Below are 21,450 nucleotides of genomic sequence, written 5' to 3' on the forward strand. Positions count from 1 at the left end.
GCACAGACAGGAGAAAGTACAATAGAGGAGCTCGGTTACACACATTTCAGAAGGGGGATAAAGTGCTTCTATTATTACCTAGTTCTGAGTCTAAACATATGGCTAAGTGGCAAGGACCTTTTGAGGTTACACGTCGGAATGGGATGGTGCACTATGAGATCTGCCAGCCGGAGCAATGGAGAGAAAAGCACATTTAACATTTAAACCTCTTGAATCCCTGGTTATAACAGGAGGCATTGTTAGTGGCGCAAGCAGATGACGTCACAGACCTGGGACCTGATCTTTCTGTGTTGGCGAAGAAAGGGTCGGTACAGATTGCAACCAACCAACACAGAAATGTCAGGCTCGGGCTCTGGTGATGTATTTTCCTGATGTGTTTTAACCCATCCCGGGGCAGACTCGAGTAGCCCATCATCACATTGAAGTTGAGCCGGGGGCGCCAGTTTGCCAGAGGCCATACCATATACCTGAATGCAAAAGACAGGTAATAAAAACATAAATTGATAAGATGCTTAGACTGGGGGGTAATAGAAGAGTCCCAAAGTGACTGGAACAGTCCCCTTGTTTTAGTAGATAAGCCAGATGGGTCAACTCGGTTTTGCATTGAGTTAATGAAAAAGTTGCTGGAGTTGCTGGAGCGTCTAGGCACGGCTCATTTTATGACGACACCTGGAATCCAGAGAGAGGACTGCTTTTTTGACTCCCTTCGGGTTGTACCAATTTAGGAGCATGCCTTTTGGGTTGCATGGAGCAGATGATTGATCGCATTTTGCGGCCCCATCAGCAGTACGCCGCTGTTTAAATAGATGACGTGGTTATCCACAGTGAGGATTGGCCAAGTCATCTGTGTAAGGTAGCTCTGGTGCTGCAATCCTTGCGGGAGGCTTGGTTCACTGCTAACCCAAAGAAATGTGCCATTGGGAAGAGTGAGTCGGAGTATTTGGGGTATCGAGTAGGGAGTGGCCAAATAAGACCGCTGATTGCTAAGGTGAAAGCCTTGGCTGACTGGCCGGTCCCTACGACCAAAACCCATGTGCGCTCTTTCTTGGGACTAGTGGGCTATTATAGGAAGTTCATCCTGAGTTTCGCCACGCTCGCTACTCCCTTGACAAACCTCATCTGGAAGGCTGCCCCAAATACAGTTCAGTTGACGGAGCCGTGCCAGAGGGCCTTTCTCGCTCTGAAGCGAAGGCTGGGAAGCAAGCCAGTGCTGTGCAGTCCTGATTTCAGTAAGAGGTTCGCCCTGCAGACGGATGCGTCAGATGCCTTCAGGGTTGTCCACCGAGCCGGAAACCTGCATCAAAACACAAATTTTTTTCTCGGTAAGGCATGGGGGTTTATGATTTTGAATGGACTTGAATGGACCGATGGTGCCATTTTATTTATTTAGCAGACACCTTTATCCAAGGCGACTTACAGAGCCTAGGGTGTGTGAATTATGCATCAGCTGCAGAGTCACTTACAACTACGTCTCACCCGAAAGACAGAGCACAAGGAGGTTAAGTGACTTGCTCAGGGTCACACAATGAGTCAGTTCTTGAGGTGGGATTTGAACTGGGGACCTTCTGGTTACAAGCCAGTTTCTTTAACCACTGGACCACACAGCCTCCTATTCTGAGGGGAGGATATGTAACAGGGGAGATCTGTGCTGACTGTCTGGCACATGCATGGTTCTGCAGGAAGAGGGCAGCAGCCTCGTAAGATCCACCTGTCAGTTATGGCAGTGACACGGAGAGGTGGGGAAGAGGGTGTGTTGGCTTTCCCTCTCTCTGAGTTGCTGAGAGGCGGGCCTTGGGGGATTGCTGGGCCTATCAAATAATGCTCTGTTGTTCCCTCAGACCTGCCCCTCTAAGACGAAAACGAGCCAGCGGAACCTCTGCTGCTGAACCAAGCATGGCCGGAGAGGAACGAGAACAAAACAAAATACTGGTGTCCGTATTTTTCAATATTTTACACAATAAAAATAAAAGCAGATTATTATTATTATTATTATTATTATTAATAAACATATTTGTATTATTATTACTAGTAGTAGTAGTTGTATGTAATAGCATTCACTGATATATTCAAATGAAACAGTATTACAGATTTTTATTTTATTTTTTTTCTGCCCTGGCTGGCTTTGTAATGTGGTGTGTTGTTTAAGCTCAGACGAGACTGTAACTGGATTTAACCAAGTTTATTATACAATAGTAAATCATTAGTAACTTGCAGTAAGTACAGAACATGTGCTCTCTCAGACATCATTATACTACTCTGGAGCTCTGCCCTTACACTGTACACATACTACTGGTATAACCTATGCAATATCCTGACCGTCTTTGTCTGTCTTTTCGCATGTTACCGCCTTCTTTCCGCCCCTTCAAAAGGTCACAAATACCAGCTGGGGATTGGTCAACAGCTGTTTTCATGTTGCTTTTGGCGGTCCCTCCCACTCCTGCAAAACTTCTCTCAGTATCTGTATCTGTACAGTTATTAACAGGGAAGAGATCACACTTTTTAATATTGAGGAACAAACCAGAAGCTTTTGAAAAAATAAATATTGCATCAATGGCTTTTGATACTTGTGTTTTGTCTCTTAAGAAAAGTGTTGTGTCATCCGCTAATTGACTAATGGAAACAATTCTATTGGCAATTGAGATTCCTTCTATTTGGCTTTTCTTGATGTGATTTGTTAATAGTTGCATGGCTAATAAAAATAAGTATGGAGAAATAGGGCAGCCCTGCAGAATACCCTGGTTTACATTAAATCTCTGAGAAGTACCATGTTGTAATTTGATTGAGCAGTTGCGATTTTTATAAAGGGTCTGAATGGCTTTAATGAAGCCATCGCCAGAACCAAATAATTCAACGGCTTTCAAAATAAAATGATGTTTAACTGTGTGTCACAAAGACGGCCGGAGTGGGTGGCGTCAGACCAGAAACAGGAACACAAACGACAGAGAGATGGGGTTTTGGTGAGGCTGAACGCGTGATCGCGTTCAGCATTTAATAAACAGAACAGAAAATAAAAGGTTGGAACAGACAAAAACACGGGACACGGCACTACACGCCAAAATAAAGAGACAAACAAAACGACTAAACACTAAACAGACGGTGCAGGACAGACGAACAAACACGGTGAGTGAAAACACTTAACTATTATTATTCTTCTTCTTATTATTATCTTTGCCTCCGTCTCCAATCCCGTTCTCCACTCACCGAACACCCAACCCCGACTGAATGAAAATGTGCATCTATATATACTGTTGTGCTGGGATTCAATTACTAATTAATTATTCACTTGAATCCCAGCACGTGAATTAATTCTGTGCAACCCCGTGCTCGCATATTATATTTTAAATGCACGTGCGTGATGTGCAATCCTGTGCCTAAATACAAATATACAATTTAAACACACGTGAAACACAGACCTGTTTATATCCCGTGTACCAATCTATACACCAACATTAACATACGCACGCATACATACATACACAGAACACACAAATGCACACAGGGGCGGGGCACTTTGCCACATATACCCCCCCTTGTGCGCAGCACACATGGCCTCAACGGCCACCTCCCCCCTTAAAAATCCAGCAGTCCAGGACAAAGTCTCGGGCTGGGAAGGGAGGCTCCAGTGGGCCCATGGCTGGCCATGCTGTCAGCACCCCTGCCGGTAGTGGCACGGCTGACAGCCTGTTGGTCCTGTCCTGCAGCGAAAAAGCTGCGGGGGCAGGTGATCCCCCGACCTCCCCCTTCTTCGTAGCCGGCAGCTCCCTCCTGTGGGGCTCCGGCCACAAGAACTCCTGCAGCGAAACTGCTGCTGGGGAAAGTGGTCTCCAGACCTCGTCCCCCTTCGTGGCCGGCAGCTCCCCTTTCTGGGGCTCCGGCCACCGTACTCCCTGCGGAGGTACGGGCAGCAGAGGCAGCTCCTGCTCCTCTGCTCCGGGCGGTGGCGGAGGCAGAGGCAGCTCCAGCTCCTCTGCTCCTGGCGGTGGTGGAGGCAGAGGCAGCTCCAGCTCCTCTGCTCCTGGCGGTGGTGGAGGCAGAGGCAGCTCCAGCTCCTCTGCTCCTTGCGGTGGTGGAAGAAGAGGCAGAGGCAGCTCCAGCTCCTCTGCTCCTGGCGGTGGTGGAGGCAGAGGCAGCTCCAGCTCCTCTGCTCCTTGCGGTGGTGGAGGCAGAGGCAGAGGCAGCTCCTGCTCCTCTGCTCCTTGCGGTGGTGGTGGCGGAGGCAGAGGCAGCTCCTGCTCCTCTGCTCCTTGCGGTGGTGGTGGCGGAGGCAGAGGCAGCTCCTGCTCCTCTGCTCCTTGCGGTGGTGGTGGCGGAGGCAGAGGCAGCTCCTGCTCCTCTGCTCCTTGCGGTGGTGGTGGCGGAGGCAGAGGCAGCTCCTGCTCCTCTGCTCCTGGAGGTGGTGGAGGCAGAGGCAGCTCCAGCTCCTCTGCTCCTGGCGGTGGTGGAGGCAGAGGCAGCTCCAGCTCCTCTGCTCCTGGCGGTGGTGGAGGCAGAGGCGATGGGGCTGATGCTGGCCACTCAGAGGGAGGCTGTGGCGGTGCTGGCTCCCTCTGCTGTGGCGGCTGGGCATGTGCGCGCCGTGCTGCCTTCAGCAGCATAGCTAGAGGCTGCTGGGGGACACCAGCATCCTGCCCTTCTCCCCCCAAAAAATTTTCAGGGGGTTGAGCCTGTAACTCCTCCCCTTCTGGCTCTTGGGACGGCACCAGCAGGTATTCACCCTCTGCTGGTGGAGGTGGGACCAGCAGGCATTCTCCCTCTGCTGGTGGAGGTGGAACCAGCAGGCATTCTCCCTCTGCTGGCAGCTTGGGTCCTAGGGCTGTGAAAGCCCCGACTTCCCTCTCTTCGGGCTGTGGACGCACCGACTCCTCCCTTTTGGGCTGTGGACGCACCGACTCCTCCCTTTTGGGCTGTGGACGCACCGACTCCTCCCTTTTGGGCTGTGGACGCACCGACTCCTCCCTTTTGGGCTGTGGACGCACCGACTCCTCCCTTTTGGGCTGTGGACGCACCGACTCCCCCCTCTTGGGCTGTGGACGTTCGGTCTCCCCCCACTCAGGTGTAGGACGTTCGGGCTCCTCCCACTCAGGCGTAGGACGTTCGGGCTCCTCCCACTCAGGCGTAGGACGTTCGGGCTCCTCCCACTCAGGCGTAGGACGTTCGGGCTCCTCCCACTCAGGCGTAGGACGTTCGGGCTCCTCCCACTCAGGCGTAGGACGTTCGGGCTCCTCCCGCTTGGGCTGTGGACGCTCAGGCTCCTCCCGCTTGGGCTGTGGACGCTCAGGCTCCTCCCATTTGGGCTGTGGACGCTCAGGCTCCTCCCATTTGGGCTGTGGACGCTCAGGCTCCTCCCGCTCGGGCTGTGGGCGCTCAGGCTCCTCCCGCTCGGGCTGTGGACGCTCAGGCTCCTCCCGCTCGGGCTGTGGACGCTCAGGCTCCTCCCACTTGGGCTGTGGAGGCAAAACCAGCAGACATTCACCCTCTGCTGGTGGAGATGGGGACAGCAGGTACTCACCCTCTGCTGGTGGTCCTGCTACCTGGGCTGCTGTTCCATTTATGGTTGCCTCCAGGTAGCTGAGGACAAACTCCACACCTTCCTCCAAGGTGTTTGGGGTGTGTTCCTCCTGATATGCCTCCCATCTCTCACAGTCCATCATCCACAGAGCCCGGACGACCATGGGCAGAGACTGGGCCTCCAGCCCAGCATTCTCCAGGAACCAGCCCCGCAGTTTGATGGCGTCTTCTGCCATTGACTCCTTTTTTTTTTTTTTTTCCCCAAAACAATATTTGTAATCCTTTTTTTTTTAAAATCCAGACCCCTCCTGGTCTGACGCTTGGAGGCGCGGCTATCCCACGATGACACCACGTGTCACAAAGACGGCCGGAGTGGGTGGCGTCAGACCAGAAACAGGAACACAAACGACAGAGAGATGGGGTTTTGGTGAGGCTGAACGCGTGATCGCGTTCAGCATTTAATAAACAGAACAGAAAATAAAAGGTTGGAACAGACAAAAACACGGGACACGGCACTACACGCCAAAATAAAGAGACAAACAAAACGACTAAACACTAAACAGACGGTGCAGGACAGACGAACAAACACGGTGAGTGAAAACACTTAACTATTATTATTCTTCTTCTTATTATTATCTTTGCCTCCGTCTCCAATCCCGTTCTCCACTCACCGAACACCCAACCCCGACTGAATGAAAATGTGCATCTATATATACTGTTGTGCTGGGATTCAATTACTAATTAATTATTCACTTGAATCCCAGCACGTGAATTAATTCTGTGCAACCCCGTGCTCGCATATTATATTTTAAATGCACGTGCGTGATGTGCAATCCCGTGCCTAAATACAAATATACAATTTAAACACACGTGAAACACAGACCTGTTTATATCCCGTGTACCAATCTATACACCAACATTAACATACGCACGCATACATACATACACAGAACACACAAATGCACACAGGGGCGGGGCACTTTGCCACACTGTGTCAAAAAAAGAGTAAGACTGTCTTCTGATATAAGATCGGAGTAATCCAGACTATCAAGGACTAGTCTAATATTATTTGCAATGTGTCTATCTTTCATAAAACCAGATTGTGATTCGTCAATTATGTTATTAAGGATTTTTTTTATTTTCTTTGCAAATATTAATGCCATGATTTTATAGTCATTATTCAGAAGACAAATAGGACGGCAATTATCTAAAAGTGTCTTTTTGGGGTTTTGGAATTAAATTAATTAGGCCTTGTGTCATAGAAGCTGGTAGACAGCCAAATTCAATACTCGCCATATATACTTTTTGTAGGAAAGGAGACAGTTCTTTGGGAAATGTTTTATAAAGTGAGCCCATCGTTACCTGGTGACTCATTATTTTCAAGGGTTCTAATGCAGTCTACAACATCCTCTAGTGATATGGGAGTGTGGCAAAGTGATTAACAGTGTGCAGGTGCAGGTGATCAATAAACAGACAGACGATTATAATCCAGGTGCAATGTTGTTTAATGGTTTGTAATCCAATTGCCTGATGGCATAACAACAGTAAACAATGTTAACAGGCAGTACAGCGGCGTGTATTTCTCTGTTTAAATCCATGGTTGGTTACCAAATAATAAACAGTCCAGTTCTTATTCACCCACATGTAACACAAACACAAACAGTGAGTGCTTGAGTGCTCGTAGTGAATATATAGTACTTAACCCTTTGCAGTCCATTTATTAATCGCGCGTCAGGCATGCCAGGTCTAATTAATTTTCACACGCGCAGTTAATTTTAGACGCGCTGTTTAAAAGTATTTTTTTTTCACAGTCAAACGGGTTTAAATGGCCCTGCATATCAACAAAGCACTCACTAGGCATCTCCAGCCCCGCCTCACCCTTTCGTTTGCTATAGCGTTCACCTATGTAAGAAATAAATAATAATAATAATAATAATAGTCGTACATACCGATCGATCATCTCCCGATCACTCGTTTTATCACCAAACTCTTCAATAATGCGATCCAAGTCATTATTTTATTACTATAACATCTCAAAAAAGCTCTGCAAATGTCCGTGTTTTCTGTGCGCTGATTCAGACAGCCAACTTGTTTACTTCAGACCGCCCCCGTTATCTGATACCTGATACCATGTATGACTATTCATGAGATACGCCTTTTTTTTTTTTTTTCCGACTTGTCTCGGCTCCTGTCGCTCCCACTCGGCAATTGAATGGTTTTCTCGGCTTTTCCCAGAGAAAAAACGACTAAACACCCATTTATTGCATTGCTATAATGATGTCAGACCCAGTCTGACAAAGGACCTGTGAGGAATAATTGCAATGTCAGACCCAGTCCGACAATGGACCGCAAAGGGTTAATGAAACAAAGTGCAGTGATGTTGTCCAGGTTGGTGCTGGCCTTTGGCGACAGCTCCAGATCATGTTAGCCGTCTAAACAATAACAAACAGAATTTTCAGACAAGACAAAATAAACAAAACACTCACGATATATTTAATAAAACTGGTCCTTCCAGGTCATTCCGTAACCATAACTGAAGGAACAGATTACGTCGCTTCGTCCCCTATTTGTATGACTCCTTGGTAAAATGACTGCAGCCGCTCCTCCGGCTCCTTCCAGGTCGATGAGTTAGTGCACCGAAGCTCCGCCCCCTTTCTAGATGATCGACTTCCTTTTAACCCTGGGAATGAAGTGTCAGGCCAAACAGTCCAGGGTACTCTGTTCCGGTTACTTAGCACCCTCACAGGTCGGGAGGGAGATTTACCACAGGGAGCACAGGGAGCATCATTCTCAGCATTAGCCTTTATATTCTCTTTAACTGATGCAAAAAAAGTATTCTGTTGACTCCAAGGAGATCTTAGATTCATATATATTTTGGTAGAAAATCATACAGAAATTAGCTATTTCTTTAGGATTATCTGTAAGTGTGTTATTAATGTTAAGCTTATTTATGCAATTATTCTTATAGTGATGTTTCTCCAATTTAAAAAAATAGGTTGAATTTTATTCACCCTCCTCCACCCATTTTTTCCTTGAGCGGATAAAGGCTCCTTTTGCTTTATAAATATAGATTTGATCTAATTTGCCCTGTAATTCAGTGAGCTGGAATGTAGATGTTTTCAGAGGCAGATTGGATAAGGATATTAGTTTAACTATTAAATCAGTTTCCTCCTTTTGTCTAGATTTAGCTAGTTCTGAACCACTTTTCATTGTGAATCTTCTGATTTCAAATTTTAGTAATTCCCAGTTTTTCCTAAACATATTTTCCATTAATGCTTTCTCACAGTATAAATTAATGGCATATTTTATTACTGTTACTATGACATCATTTTCTAGCAATGAGTTATTCAGTTTCCAATAAGAATTGTTTAACCTTGTTTCATGAGAGAGAGATAAATCTAATTTTAAAATTATAGATTTATGGTCAGATAAAGGTGTTGGAAGAATTTCTACTTTAGTTACATGTATAGATAGAGTGTTTGAAGTTAGCCAAAAATCCATTCTGAATTGTTGAGAGCAAGATTTGTTACACCATGTAAATTCCTTAATTTTGGGGAATTTATTTATTTAAATATCCACCAAATCGAGTTAATTAATAAAATTATTAAGTATATGATTAATATTATGAAAGGATTTAGGAGGCCATCTGTCAAACATATCAATAGGTGCCTGTAACAGGGTGACGTGTTACATGTGTGGGTAGTCACTGGAAAATACTGACAGACACAGAGCATTGGTGTTGATACGCCGCTCAGGCGCCCAGATTTAATTTTAACACCAAACTGACACAAGGGTACCAGCAATGGTAGACCTAGTGTCACATTTAATAAAGAAATAAAAACAAAAAACAAAAGCTGAAAATAAAAGATGAGTGCTAGTCCCAGTAAAAGGAACGTCCCGCTCCAGGAACCCACTACTCTACGTAACCCTCTCTATACTGTTTGGGGATCCACCTCCCCTAAGCTGACCTACTTCTGTTGTGTTATTTCTGAAGTCCTGGCCTCCCAGCGACTCCGGGCCATTCTGACGGTCCTGGCTGGGCAATCGCCTTCACAGGCCCCGTCTTGCAGTTAAAGGGCTCCGTAGTAGTAGTTCCCCAGAGCGGACGCTTCCCTCCTGGATGTAAACACTCTCACTCAGCGCCCGTCTGTACATCAATGGCCTTGCAGCAGTCCTCAGCTGTAGTGCAGCCGCTTTTTGAGCTCTGCGCAGCATCCCCAGGCACGCCCCCCAGCCAATCCAGACCTCCCGATCTCTTTAGCTCAGGACGAGCCTGCCACTCAGCTGGTTGCTTAGCAACGCGTCTCCAGCTGTGTGTCGCAGCTGATTTTTCACGGGCACACACTTACGCAGGAACCAGCAACCCAGTTCCCTGTCACAGTGATATAATAAAGTCATCCTCAAGCACAAGCTTGCTGTTTGGATATTTATTTTGGAAGTGTTTTATTTAACCCTCCATTGTTTCCATTAAGTAGTTATTTTCTTACTTTGTGTTATAAGGGTTATAACGGCGCGTGAGTCTTTCGTTTGGGGAGGCTATTCCATACTTTTTAGTCACTGTTTCTTACTACTAATTAATATATATGGTTATAAGCATAGGCGGTGCGTATAAGAGGCTTGGGGAGGCTATGCTATGGCTATCTTTTGTGCTATAAATTATTATACAGTACAAGTTCTCAAAAAGATGCAGGAGAATAAATCCAGTTTACAGGTTTTATTTGTGTCTGTCATTCTGACTATTTTTCAAACTCAACACAATGAATGAAACTTAGTATTCAGACTCACTAGTAACAGAGTAATAAAAAAAATAATGCAGGTCTTAATTTTTTTTAATATATATATATATATATATATATATATATATATATATATATATATATATATACACACAGTGTCTTGCAAAAGTATTCAGACCCCTGACCAATTCTCTCATATTACTGAATTACAAATGGTACATTGAAATTTTGTTCTGTTTGATATTTTATTTTAAAACACTGAAACTCAAAATCAATTATTGTAAGGTGACATTGGTTTTATGTTGGGAAATATTTTTAAGAAAAATAAAAAAAAACTGAAATATCTTGCTTGCATAAGTATTCAACCCCTGTGCTGTGGAAGCTCCCAGTTTACACCGATGAAAGAAATTGCACTAATGAGGACACAATTACCTTACCATTGGCCTCCACCTGTGAACCATTAAAGTTGCTGTCACATTTTCTGGATAAAAACCCCACTGTTGAAGGATCATTGGTCAGGCTGTGAATCTGAAGGAAAATGAAGACCAAAGATAAAGTAATACAAATGCATAGATTAGGGAAAGGGTACAAAATAATATCCAAGTGTTTGGATATCCCAGTGAGCACAGTTGGATCAATAATCAGGAAATGGAAGCTGCATCAGAAGCCGTTACTCAAAAAGTACCATCTGAAAGCACGTCTGGAGTTTGCCAGAAAGCATGAGAGTGACCCAGCTGCGATGTGGGAAAAGGTTTTGTGGTCAGATGAGACCAAGATAGAGCTTTTTGGCCAAAACTCAAAGCGCTATGTGTGGTGCAAACCTAACACTGCCCATGCCTCAAGACACACCATCCCTACAGTGAAGTATGGTGGTGGCAGCATCATGCTGTGGGGATGCTTCTCATCAGCAGGGACTGGGCATCTTGTTAAAATTGAAGGAAGAATGGATGGAGCAAAATACAGGGAAATACTGCAAGAGAACCTGCTTCAGTCCGCTAAAAAACTGAAGCTTGGGAGGAAATTCACCTTTCAGCAGGACAATGATCCCAAGCACAAGGCCAAAGCAACATTGGAGTGGCTCAAGAACAAAAAGGTGAATGTCCTACAGTGGCCCAGTCAAAGTCCTGATCTCAAACCCATTGAGAATCTGTGGCACTATTTGAAAATTGCGGTCCACAAGCGTCGTCCAACCAACCTGAACAAGCAAATCTGCCAAGAAGAATGGGCCAAAATCACTCCGACACTGTGTGCAAAGCTGGTACATACTTACCCCAAAAGACTTAAAGCTGTTATTGCAGCGAAAGGTGGCCCTACCAAATATTAATTTGTGGGGGGTGAATACTTATGCAAGCAAGATATTTCAGTTTTTTATTTTTCTTAAAAATATTTCCCAACATAAAAACAATGTCAGTAATATGAGAGAATTGGTCAGGGGTCTGAATACTTTTGCAATGCACTGTGTGTGTATATATATATATATATATATATATATATATATATATATATATATATATATATATATATAAAATTAAGACTTGCATTATTATTTTTTTATTACTCTGTTACTAGTGAGTCTGAATACTAAGTTTCATTCATTGTGTTGAGTTTGAAAAAGTCAGAATGACAGACACAAATAAAACCTGTAAACCTGATTTATTCTCCTGCATCTTTTTGAGAACTTGTACTTTATAATAATTTATAGCACAAGACATAGCCATAGCATAGCCTCCCCAAGCCTCTTATATGCACCGCCTATGTTTATAACCATATATATTAATTAGTAGTAAAAAACAGTGACTAAGTGTAACTATTAATAGAATAAAGTGGCCATTTGGATCAGTATCATAAGATAGAACTTTACCACCGAATCTATGTTTAATAACAATAACTCCTGCAGCATGAGCTGAACCATGTGCCATCCATATATCTTCTCCCCATTGAGATCTCCATAAATTTGTATCATTACTGCAGGAATGAGAAATAAATCTTTATGTTTGATGTTATTTCTTAACCCCCTGACATTAAAATAAGTTATAGAAAGAGTAGAAATTATGAAATCTTAAACAGTACTTTAACAATACAACAATTAACACTAGAACCACCATGCCTTGTGAATTTGACCCATTTTGGATTTAAAATGTTTAATTACTCTTCCATTGTAAATCATATGTGTATGTCCATTTTCGACTTTTCCTAAATATATTAATTAAACATCTAGACAGTGTTTGATAACCAGAATTGCAAAAATGATAAAGTTATAAACAGTTCTACCTAGAACCGCCACGTGGGTCAATGTGACCAATGCATTACAATACATGTCTTTTTTTAATATAATGTAAGATATTCTATCTTTTTTTTTGTAAATACAGCAAACAAGACACGTCCCCTCCTCCTAGCACACATGTTTTTTTTAAATTTCAAACCTTTCTTTGTTTATAGACTGACTACGACACAAAGATTGCTATGATTGTGGATTTGTCAAGATGCAAACTAGGTGAAAGCCTTCGTTTTGTTCCACAAATACAACTGAGAATATATCAGAAGGAAATATTTAATCTTGAAAGTAGTCATTTTGATTGGAATACAGTAAGCTGCACTCAGATGCAACAGCAAACTGAAATAACAGGTAGGATAATTTATGTGCCTAATATGAAACGTATGTTATATATTATTTTTTTGTATTACTATTAGAAAAAAAACATCTTGGTTTTACAGGTTTGTATGTACCAGTTTACACGTGTTTTCACAATAGTGTTCAATGGAATTACGTCTCTGTTTACATACAACACAGCTCCTGGATGCAGGCAGTCAGCTGCCAGACATGTACGCTCCTCCAAAGAGTACAATGCAGCCATCATACCGGAAGTAGTGTTATATTTTCTTTTTATGTACTATTAGAAACAATGATTTCAGTTTTATAGTTTTGTGTGTGCATGTACCCGTTTACACCTGTACACAGGTATATGTACATACCCGTTTCTTTTTAAATTTGTATTTTATTGTATTTTTTCACTGTTTGTAGTCGTGCTGTATATGCGCTCATTTTAAAAATAAAGCATTTTATGTTTAATTGTCCATTTAAATATGGTGTTTCTGTGATGCAAATGTTAGATATGATGTTCAAGAATAAACCTTTACAGTTGTATCCGACAGTATGTCTTTCATTTTCATAACGAAGCAGTTTATAATTGTATGGGTCAAAGTGACCCGCCTGGCGGTTCTAGGTAGTTAAAAAATCCGGCAGTTGTAGTGTTAACTAAAGATGTGTTTACATAAAACACAACCATAACCATTTAGGTTAGACAGTACGTGTGTGAAAAAAAAGAAAAAGAAAAAACAACTAAGACCTAGCTTACTTCACTATACATACCGTACCTACATACAGTAAGTAGTTCCAATCCCATAAAAAATTACCAGTATTCTAAGTGGCATCAGCAATATTTTCACCGAATAAAAATGGTAAAAGGAACATAAATTTAAAAAGTATAACAGGTATTAACAAAAATAATGAGCCCTATTTGAGCTACCTTTCAGTGGATTTAATATATTACGACTTCTTCATTTTTCAGGTCATCTGAGATGAGCAGATTTCGATTACTTCACGAAAGCCCTTGCATAAAATAGGCTTGTTTCCCTTCTTTGCGAGCCTTTTCGATTACTGGCCACAGTTGTCTCCGTCTTTCTCGGTCGGCTGGGGATAAGTCCTCTGCAAAGCGTAAATCATTTTCCTTCCAAAAGGTTGATTGCTTGGCAGATCTCCAAATAATGTCCCAGTAATGTCTCATTGTGAACTGTATTATGATGCCACGGTGTTGCGAGTTCCCAGGTCGTTTCATGCCAAGTCTATGGACACTGTCAATGACATCACACAGTTTATCTTTGTGATCGGGAGCTATGGTTTGACAAATCTTGATAACTTTTTCTGTTATGTTTTCTCGCTTATTTTCAGCCAGCCCATATAAACGTAACTCCCAGCGTCTTTTGTATCTTTCAAGCTCAGCTATTTTTAGGCCAAATTCATCCAAGTTCTTCTCCGAATTATTTACTCGAGCTTCCATTTGTTTTACTTTATTTTTCATAGCTTTAATTTCAGCAGACATGAAATCAATAGCTTTTTGAGCCCTTTGATTCTCATTGTATTCTCACCCATTAACTTCTCCAGACCATCAGCTCTTTCATTGATTATTAGTTTCAGTGTCAAAATTATATTATGTTCCATGTAAGGCTTGCATCCTTTCGGAGTTCCAGTTTCCCTTTTTTTGTTGCTGGGCTTTTCGATGGAGTATCTGGAATTCAATAAGTTCAAAGGGCTCTTCCACGATGTTGTTTGCAGAGCTGTATTCTGTCAAGTTTTCAACCGTAACGTTAACCCCTACCTCCATCTCTGGGGTAACTGTGGACATTTTTGATTTGACACTGCCCTTTCTCTTTCCACTGTACATGACAGCTTGGTATGTTTTATTCTTTTCAAGTTTTATATTTTCATTCTTGTTCTTTATTATTTTGGGCATCATTTCAGGAAAATATTTATTCAGTACTATTCGCAGATCACAAAGCGACAACGTTTATTTTGCAAATTCAGCACATACGAGCGGTAGGCCTGCTTTTTTAAATTATTAAAATTGGTATTCCGCTTTTTTCCTATTTTAGAAATCAAAAGTATTAACCATATCACTCCATTGTTTCCTCTTCTTTCCTCTCCCCTCTCCTGTGCGTGTTACAGATTTTCAAAATTGCTAGACAACTTATATTATTAACTTTCAGGCAAGAGCTCTGTGTACACGATGCACTTACGTCACCATATTGGCTCCTCCTCTTCCCCTATGTATGCAACATTGATATAGCATTTTGATTTCAATATTATGTCACTAACATACTTTGCATAACATATTTTCTAAACAGAGTTGTTAAAGCAGTAGAAAGGCAGACAAAAAATCAAGCACATCCTATAGAGACTTAATTTGCTAAACTTAAATAAATGACCAACAAAATAATGATTTACCATACAGGCGAAATGAAAGTGAAAGAGTTTACCAGCACTGGTAAACAAACACTGCTGGGGAAGGGCTAAATTAATATAAATACAACTTCCAACAAACACTAACAGAGGAAAAAAACAACACTAACTAGATTTTTTCCCAAAGAAGTGGTATCATAATATGAAACTTTAAAAATATATCTTACTTTACTGATGCTCCCGGTGCCACAATTCAATAGGCATACGGGTGTGCAGTGTCTTCTGGGAATAGTGGTTAATCTGGTAAACAGGTGGAAAGGTGTTTTCAATCATTAGAATTGCGGACAAAAACTACAACTCCCATCATCCACGCATGTCAACAACATGCTGGCTTCGTATTTAACTTTCTGTCAAGTTAAAAAAAATTGTACTAACATCACGATGGATTTATTTTTTAAACCTGTGCTCAGATCACGTGATCTTCTACTGCTAGCAATGTGGTTAATAGCAGATAGGAGTTTATAACGGAGACTTGCCTCCTCTGAGGAGCCAGTACTGCTGTTAAAAGAGGAATGTTGAATCTAGGGTTTTGAAGCAAAGCTGAGTGCCTTCATACCAACAAAACCGTATGTTAATGCAACACAACCCACAAACCCTGGAGTGTGTTATCCCTTACATAATGCTACAAAATAATATATATATAACCCTAAGTTTCAGCTCAAAGAGCCAACTTCCCAACGTTTTGGTATGTTTAACATGCCTTTGTCAAGGGAAAGTGTGTTTGAAAACAAACATTAGAGGTATTTATAGGCTTTTGATGCCATGGTAACCACACATTTATTTCTCTTTGAATTAATGTCTCTGCAATGTCATTCGCTATATAGCTTATGATGTAATGATCTACTGTTCCTTTCTATTTAAATCTATATTATTTTTACTTATTTTTTTTTTCATTTTTAAATTTTGAGGAGGCACTGCCTCTCTTGCTTCCTCCAAGGAACCTCCACTGACACATCCATCAAAACGAAATCATTAATCATTAATAAAGAAGCCCAACAATGTGGTTTGTGATGCCACTCAAAAGACAATCTGTCAACACAACTGATCCCTGTAATCTAGCTGTAACTTTATACTTCATACCAAGTAGATCCTTTAACTTTTCCATCTACTGGTCACTGCCATGTATGGTTACTGTTCTGACCCAATGTGGCAAAATATAGAAACATTAGTAAAACACTTCAATGATGTATGTCAATTATAGTACAGGAATTGGGAGCATTTCAGAGCCCTCTTTCTTGAGTAAAAATAAACAAATCCAGTATTGCTTCTTATAGGCCCATTTGTTTTACTATTAATACTAAGTAATAAAGTATAGTGCATAATAAAGCATTTTTAAATTAAATAGTAGTATAAGATTAGTATAAGGCAATCACTTTTGTTAAACTATAGCACTTAATATTTCTGTTTAACACTATTTAAATATTATTTTCCTTTAGTTGAAAAGAAACCTGCCGCAAAGCCAAAAGAAACTAAAAGTAAGTAAGTAAGTAAGTAAGTAAGGGGAGGGGGGGGGGGTTGTGGGGAGGATAATACCGGCTGTACTGTAAGTAATCTTTGGTGTTAGATAAGACTGGAGGAGGTACCTTTTCCAAAAGTAGCTCAAGGTAGTCACCAAATGGATTGTTTTTTGTATTGAATTGATTACTTTTTTTTTTATTAACGTTTTCTAATTTAATGTGCAATAACACCACCTACTGATAACAATAGTGCATTCTTTTCATCTTTTTCATTCACAACCACTGCAGAGAAAGAAAAAAGATTCCCATTGGAAAGCAGTTTGATCCATTCCAGCCCCATCAAATGTGTCCCTGTCCCATATGCCTAACAAGGCTCAGGTGTCACCAAGGCTAATGTAAAACCTCGAAAGGCTCAAGATGCTATGCAGTGTCTTATTTCCATTCCTGAATTGTTTAACTCGGTATTACCAAAAGAAAATTACTTCCTAAATCAGTTTAGTCATTACCTGACTGTGACATGTGCTGTAATAGGCATAGCATTTAAGCATGATTCCTTTTCGGCTAACATTCCTAATATGCACCACTAGATTGAAATTACATCCATGAGTATTTACACTACAATATTTTTAGATTCTTTTGGGTTTTGTTTGCCCGTGCTTCCTGTGTGTTCCCTGAATGTCGTCGCTGCCCCCCCCCCCCCCCCAGTAAAATACTTCAGATTACATTTTTTCTCCATTGTAGCTAAAGCAGAAAAGGTAGAAACAATTAGATATCTGGACTTTTCTGAATGGTCTTCAGTAGATTGTCAATGAAATGGGATCACTGTTTTTGCTGTGTTTCCTAATGTACACATTTTGTTAAACCTGAATTTCTAAGTGAGGCAGTGTTTTAACAATGACCACGAGTGCTGTTGTAATTAATTCCCCCTCTGAAACTATGATTTTGTATGGAAATGTTTATTTACTAACCCTCAGCCATAGTTTCAGAGGGGTCATTTTATGGTTGCACACCCGCAGTGGTCAGTTCTAACACCACTTAAGACATAAAGCCGGATTCTTCTGTAGCAAGAATAAAGAATGATAGAGAACCCACATAATGGAATATTAAGCTTTATTTAAAACATGTAATTGATACAGTAAAGACAGAGTATCCTTTTTAAGTTCTTCACAATTACACAAACAGTGCACATTAAAGTATGTGTACCAGTATTGCAAATAAACTTGTTTATTTTTGTTTCTTTGATTACAGGTAAACCAGAAAAGGTTGTAAAGAAAGAAGGTACAGTATATACTATATGTGAATAATTACTGACATACACCAATTACAATTTATGGATACACTTAATTAATATGTGTCTAATATACTAATATAAAAGAGTATGGACTGACATATTTCCTATTAAATTCCAATGAAGTACAGTAAGTGTCAATTCAGGATGCATTCAATAGATAATCATATTGGTGATATTTTCAAAAAGTGCTTCTTCGTAATTAAATAATGTTAGTGCTAAATAAGAATTAATGTCTAGTTCATTTACATTTAACAGTAAACCATATTCTTGTTCATATGCAATTCCATTTGTATAACAGAAACCTATTATGTTATCCAATTTATTAACATATTTCTATGTTGTACTGTAAAAAGAGACCAAACCTTAAGCACAGATCACTGACAAAACAATGTCAGCTGCAGACAAGCTATTTATTGACTGCTGTAGCTGGTACATGACTATAACTGGGGCAGTTTAAATTATTCTGTATCTTGTGATTTACCAACTACTGTATATTATATGCTTGGAAAGTCGTGCTGCATGTTGGCAAGCTGAAAGTGTGAATCATAAGTGAGGCCCTATCTGTACTATCTTATCAGTATAGACAGTAATGGAGACTCCACACGTTTAGCATCTGCCAGGAAAAATTAACCTCTGTGGCTGTGATCCTTTTTAGAAATACTCTCTAGTCCAAAGCCGAAGCCACTCACTAATGTAGCAGTAGTAATTGCATTGCTAGCAATACCATAGGCAAGGTCAGAACCCCGGAACAAACTAAACTCGGCAATCTAGCACACATTGCCAGTCATGATTAATTACCCCCAAATAGAGCAAACAGGAGTTCTTGGTCACACTACAGTTCATGGTTCCATTTATGAAACATCTAGAAATGTGTTATTGACAAATATTAACAAAGAATAACAGTTTATTACAATAACATTTTAATGCCACATTCGTTTTCATCTTCATAGTGTGTCATACATTAATTATAAAAGCCTCAGTTGCTTATTAGTACAACACTGTACTGCTGGATCATGTTCTAATATATAACTGATTAATTGTGTTTATGACATGTTCATAACACATTTTTAGATGTCTCTATAACAGATCTCTAAACTAAACGCTGTAGGCACCACCAACAAAGGCTTCCCAACATGCCTTGACACTTTTATGTGATAAATTCATGAAGATGCGGGACACCATGGCCTAATAGAAGAGTAAAGTCCTCAAGGTCAAGATCTCAATTTAGCATTGCTGCTCCCATGTGTCTTGGCAAATGTAAGTCACCATACTTATAAATCTAAGGAGTTATTTGTGGCTGAGGGTTAAATACTTGTCAGTTGTATGACTTGTCACAGCACATGACTTGTGGATATCCCCTTTACTGATATAGCCATCTTAAACCTCTGTGCAACCCTCTTATACATGAGAATGATACTATAATTGAACTGACACGTGGACATTCACTTATACTGGCTTACATAAAAGCCACTACTAATGGGCATAGTTAGTCCTATATCACTGCTTCACAGCATAGTGCACACAGAATGGCAACATTATCTAATTGTGTTTGTAAGAGATGCACAGTTGTTCCAGGCACAATGGATGTCACGGCAGGAAGAGTTGTATAAATGTCAGAAAAAAAATTCAAGTGAAGTGTTGGACCCATGTTTTGATAAGTATATGGAGAAGCATTTGGCGAGATACTATGATCGCTCTTCCTTCCTCTATAGATAAAAAACTAGATGTAGTTATAGAAAAAATTGAGGGAGATTAAGATTAAAGAGGAAGTCAAATGGAATATGAAACCGTTAACAGTATAATTGTGTCAAGAATTGCATTCAGGATCTCAAACTGTGCAGTACTTAGTACAGAAAATAATTAATGATGTTAAACAGTTTCAATCTCAAATGTGTTTAGATGTTAAAAACTTACAGGACAACATGTGTAAAGAAATGGGAATATTGTCTAACCAGGTTATGCAATTGAAAACTCAAGTGGTTACTTTGGAGCCTAATGCAAATGAATCAATTACTTCAACAAAACTTGTACAACCAGAAAAGGCTGCAGATTCAAGGTGATTGGATGTCAAGCTACCCATTAAATTGATGTTTCCACCATTTGGCAGGACTGAAGATGATGCAGGTCCTATTCCGCATTTTGAAAAATGTCAAGACTTTCTCGGTTTTCAACCTCTGTCTAATGAGGAACAGCATAAAGCTTTAGTCAACAAAGGGAAAGCTGCTGGGAGATCTATCGAACTTGGAAAAGGAGGTATCTCTAAGCCACATATTGTTCAATGTTGGCGATGTAATGCACAGCATTCACCAAGAAATTGTCCTTGGTATAACTGAGCTAATTCTTCAATCTCTTCAGAACAACAAAAGAAACATTTGATGGAAGATGCAGTATGTGAAGCAGATTTGACAGACACTAACACTGTCTATCTTCAGCAATCTTTAAGCAAACTTGAAAGTGCTGGATTCACTTTGAATTTAAAGAAGTGGCAATTTTGCAGACAGCAAATTAAGTTTCTGGGACACGTGGTTACCAACAAAGGGATTCAAGCTGATCCTGAGAATATTGAAGCCATCAACTGTTTTCCTGAGCCTAAAACCACCAAGGAAGTTAAAATATTTTTGGGCATTGCAGGATGGTATCACAGGTTTGTTCCCAACTTGTCACAAATTGCTGAACCATTGAATGCACTGAAGAAGAAAGGTGCCACGTTCAAATGGACTACTGAGTGCCAAATTGCTTTCCAGTCTTTAAAAAATAATTTGATTTCACCTCCAATTTTGGGACATCCAAATTTGCAACTGCCATTCATTGTATATACCGACACCAGTGCCTGTGGACTCAGCCATTTTGGTAAAACGCACCTCTCCATCCTCAGAAGTAGTTCTGGCTTATGCCAGTAGATCTTTAACATCACCAGAAATAAATTACTCAGCTACTGAACATGGGTTCTTGGCAGTAACTTGGGCTCTAGAAAAGTGAAGACACTACTTAGAAAGGAAACATTTTACAGTAGTGACTAATCATTCTACACTGTTAAGGATTTTTAACACTAGTTTGGGTGTTAACCCTGCAATAATTTAATTTCTCCATTGAATATAGAAAGGGAAAACTGAATTGTGCTGTATATGCTCTTTCAAGAATTTCTTCCATTCTTGAAAACACACTTCTGGGTGTGCAGACTCGCAGCATGCAGAAAGAGAAGTTTGAACCTTTTCCATTCAGTGATGAGGATATCTGGAGGGCACAAAGAAATGTCCAAGAGGTACAAGAACTGTATCAAACACTTCTGATTGCTAAAGAAGGACCTTCCACCAAGTCAGAACGCAATAACTGCTATGAGATAGTGGAAGCTAAAGTCTATAGAAAAGTGAAACAGCCAAATCAGGAATATCTCTATCAAGTATAGATCCCTCAGGCGTTGCGCACTCAAGTTTTGTCTGC

General features: G+C 41.0%; 1 protein-coding gene across 16 annotated transcripts in view; it reads left to right on the plus strand.

Annotated features, from left to right (window-relative positions):
- The window catches only part of LOC117403175 (triadin-like), a 131,685-nt gene that overhangs the window by 74,838 nt on the left and 35,397 nt on the right, over positions 1-21,450 (plus strand). For all 16 annotated transcript variants that reach the window (XM_059024071.1, XM_059024072.1, XM_059024074.1 and 13 more), the window contains 2 exons: positions 16,698-16,736; positions 17,967-17,996. In XM_059024071.1, coding sequence (XP_058880054.1) covers positions 16,698-16,736; positions 17,967-17,996 — 69 coding nt within the window. The remainder of the gene's footprint in view (positions 1-16,697; positions 16,737-17,966; positions 17,997-21,450) is intronic.

This window comes from Acipenser ruthenus, chromosome 5 (assembly GCF_902713425.1).
Source record: "Acipenser ruthenus chromosome 5, fAciRut3.2 maternal haplotype, whole genome shotgun sequence".
Taxonomy (NCBI): Eukaryota; Metazoa; Chordata; class Actinopteri; order Acipenseriformes; family Acipenseridae; genus Acipenser; species Acipenser ruthenus.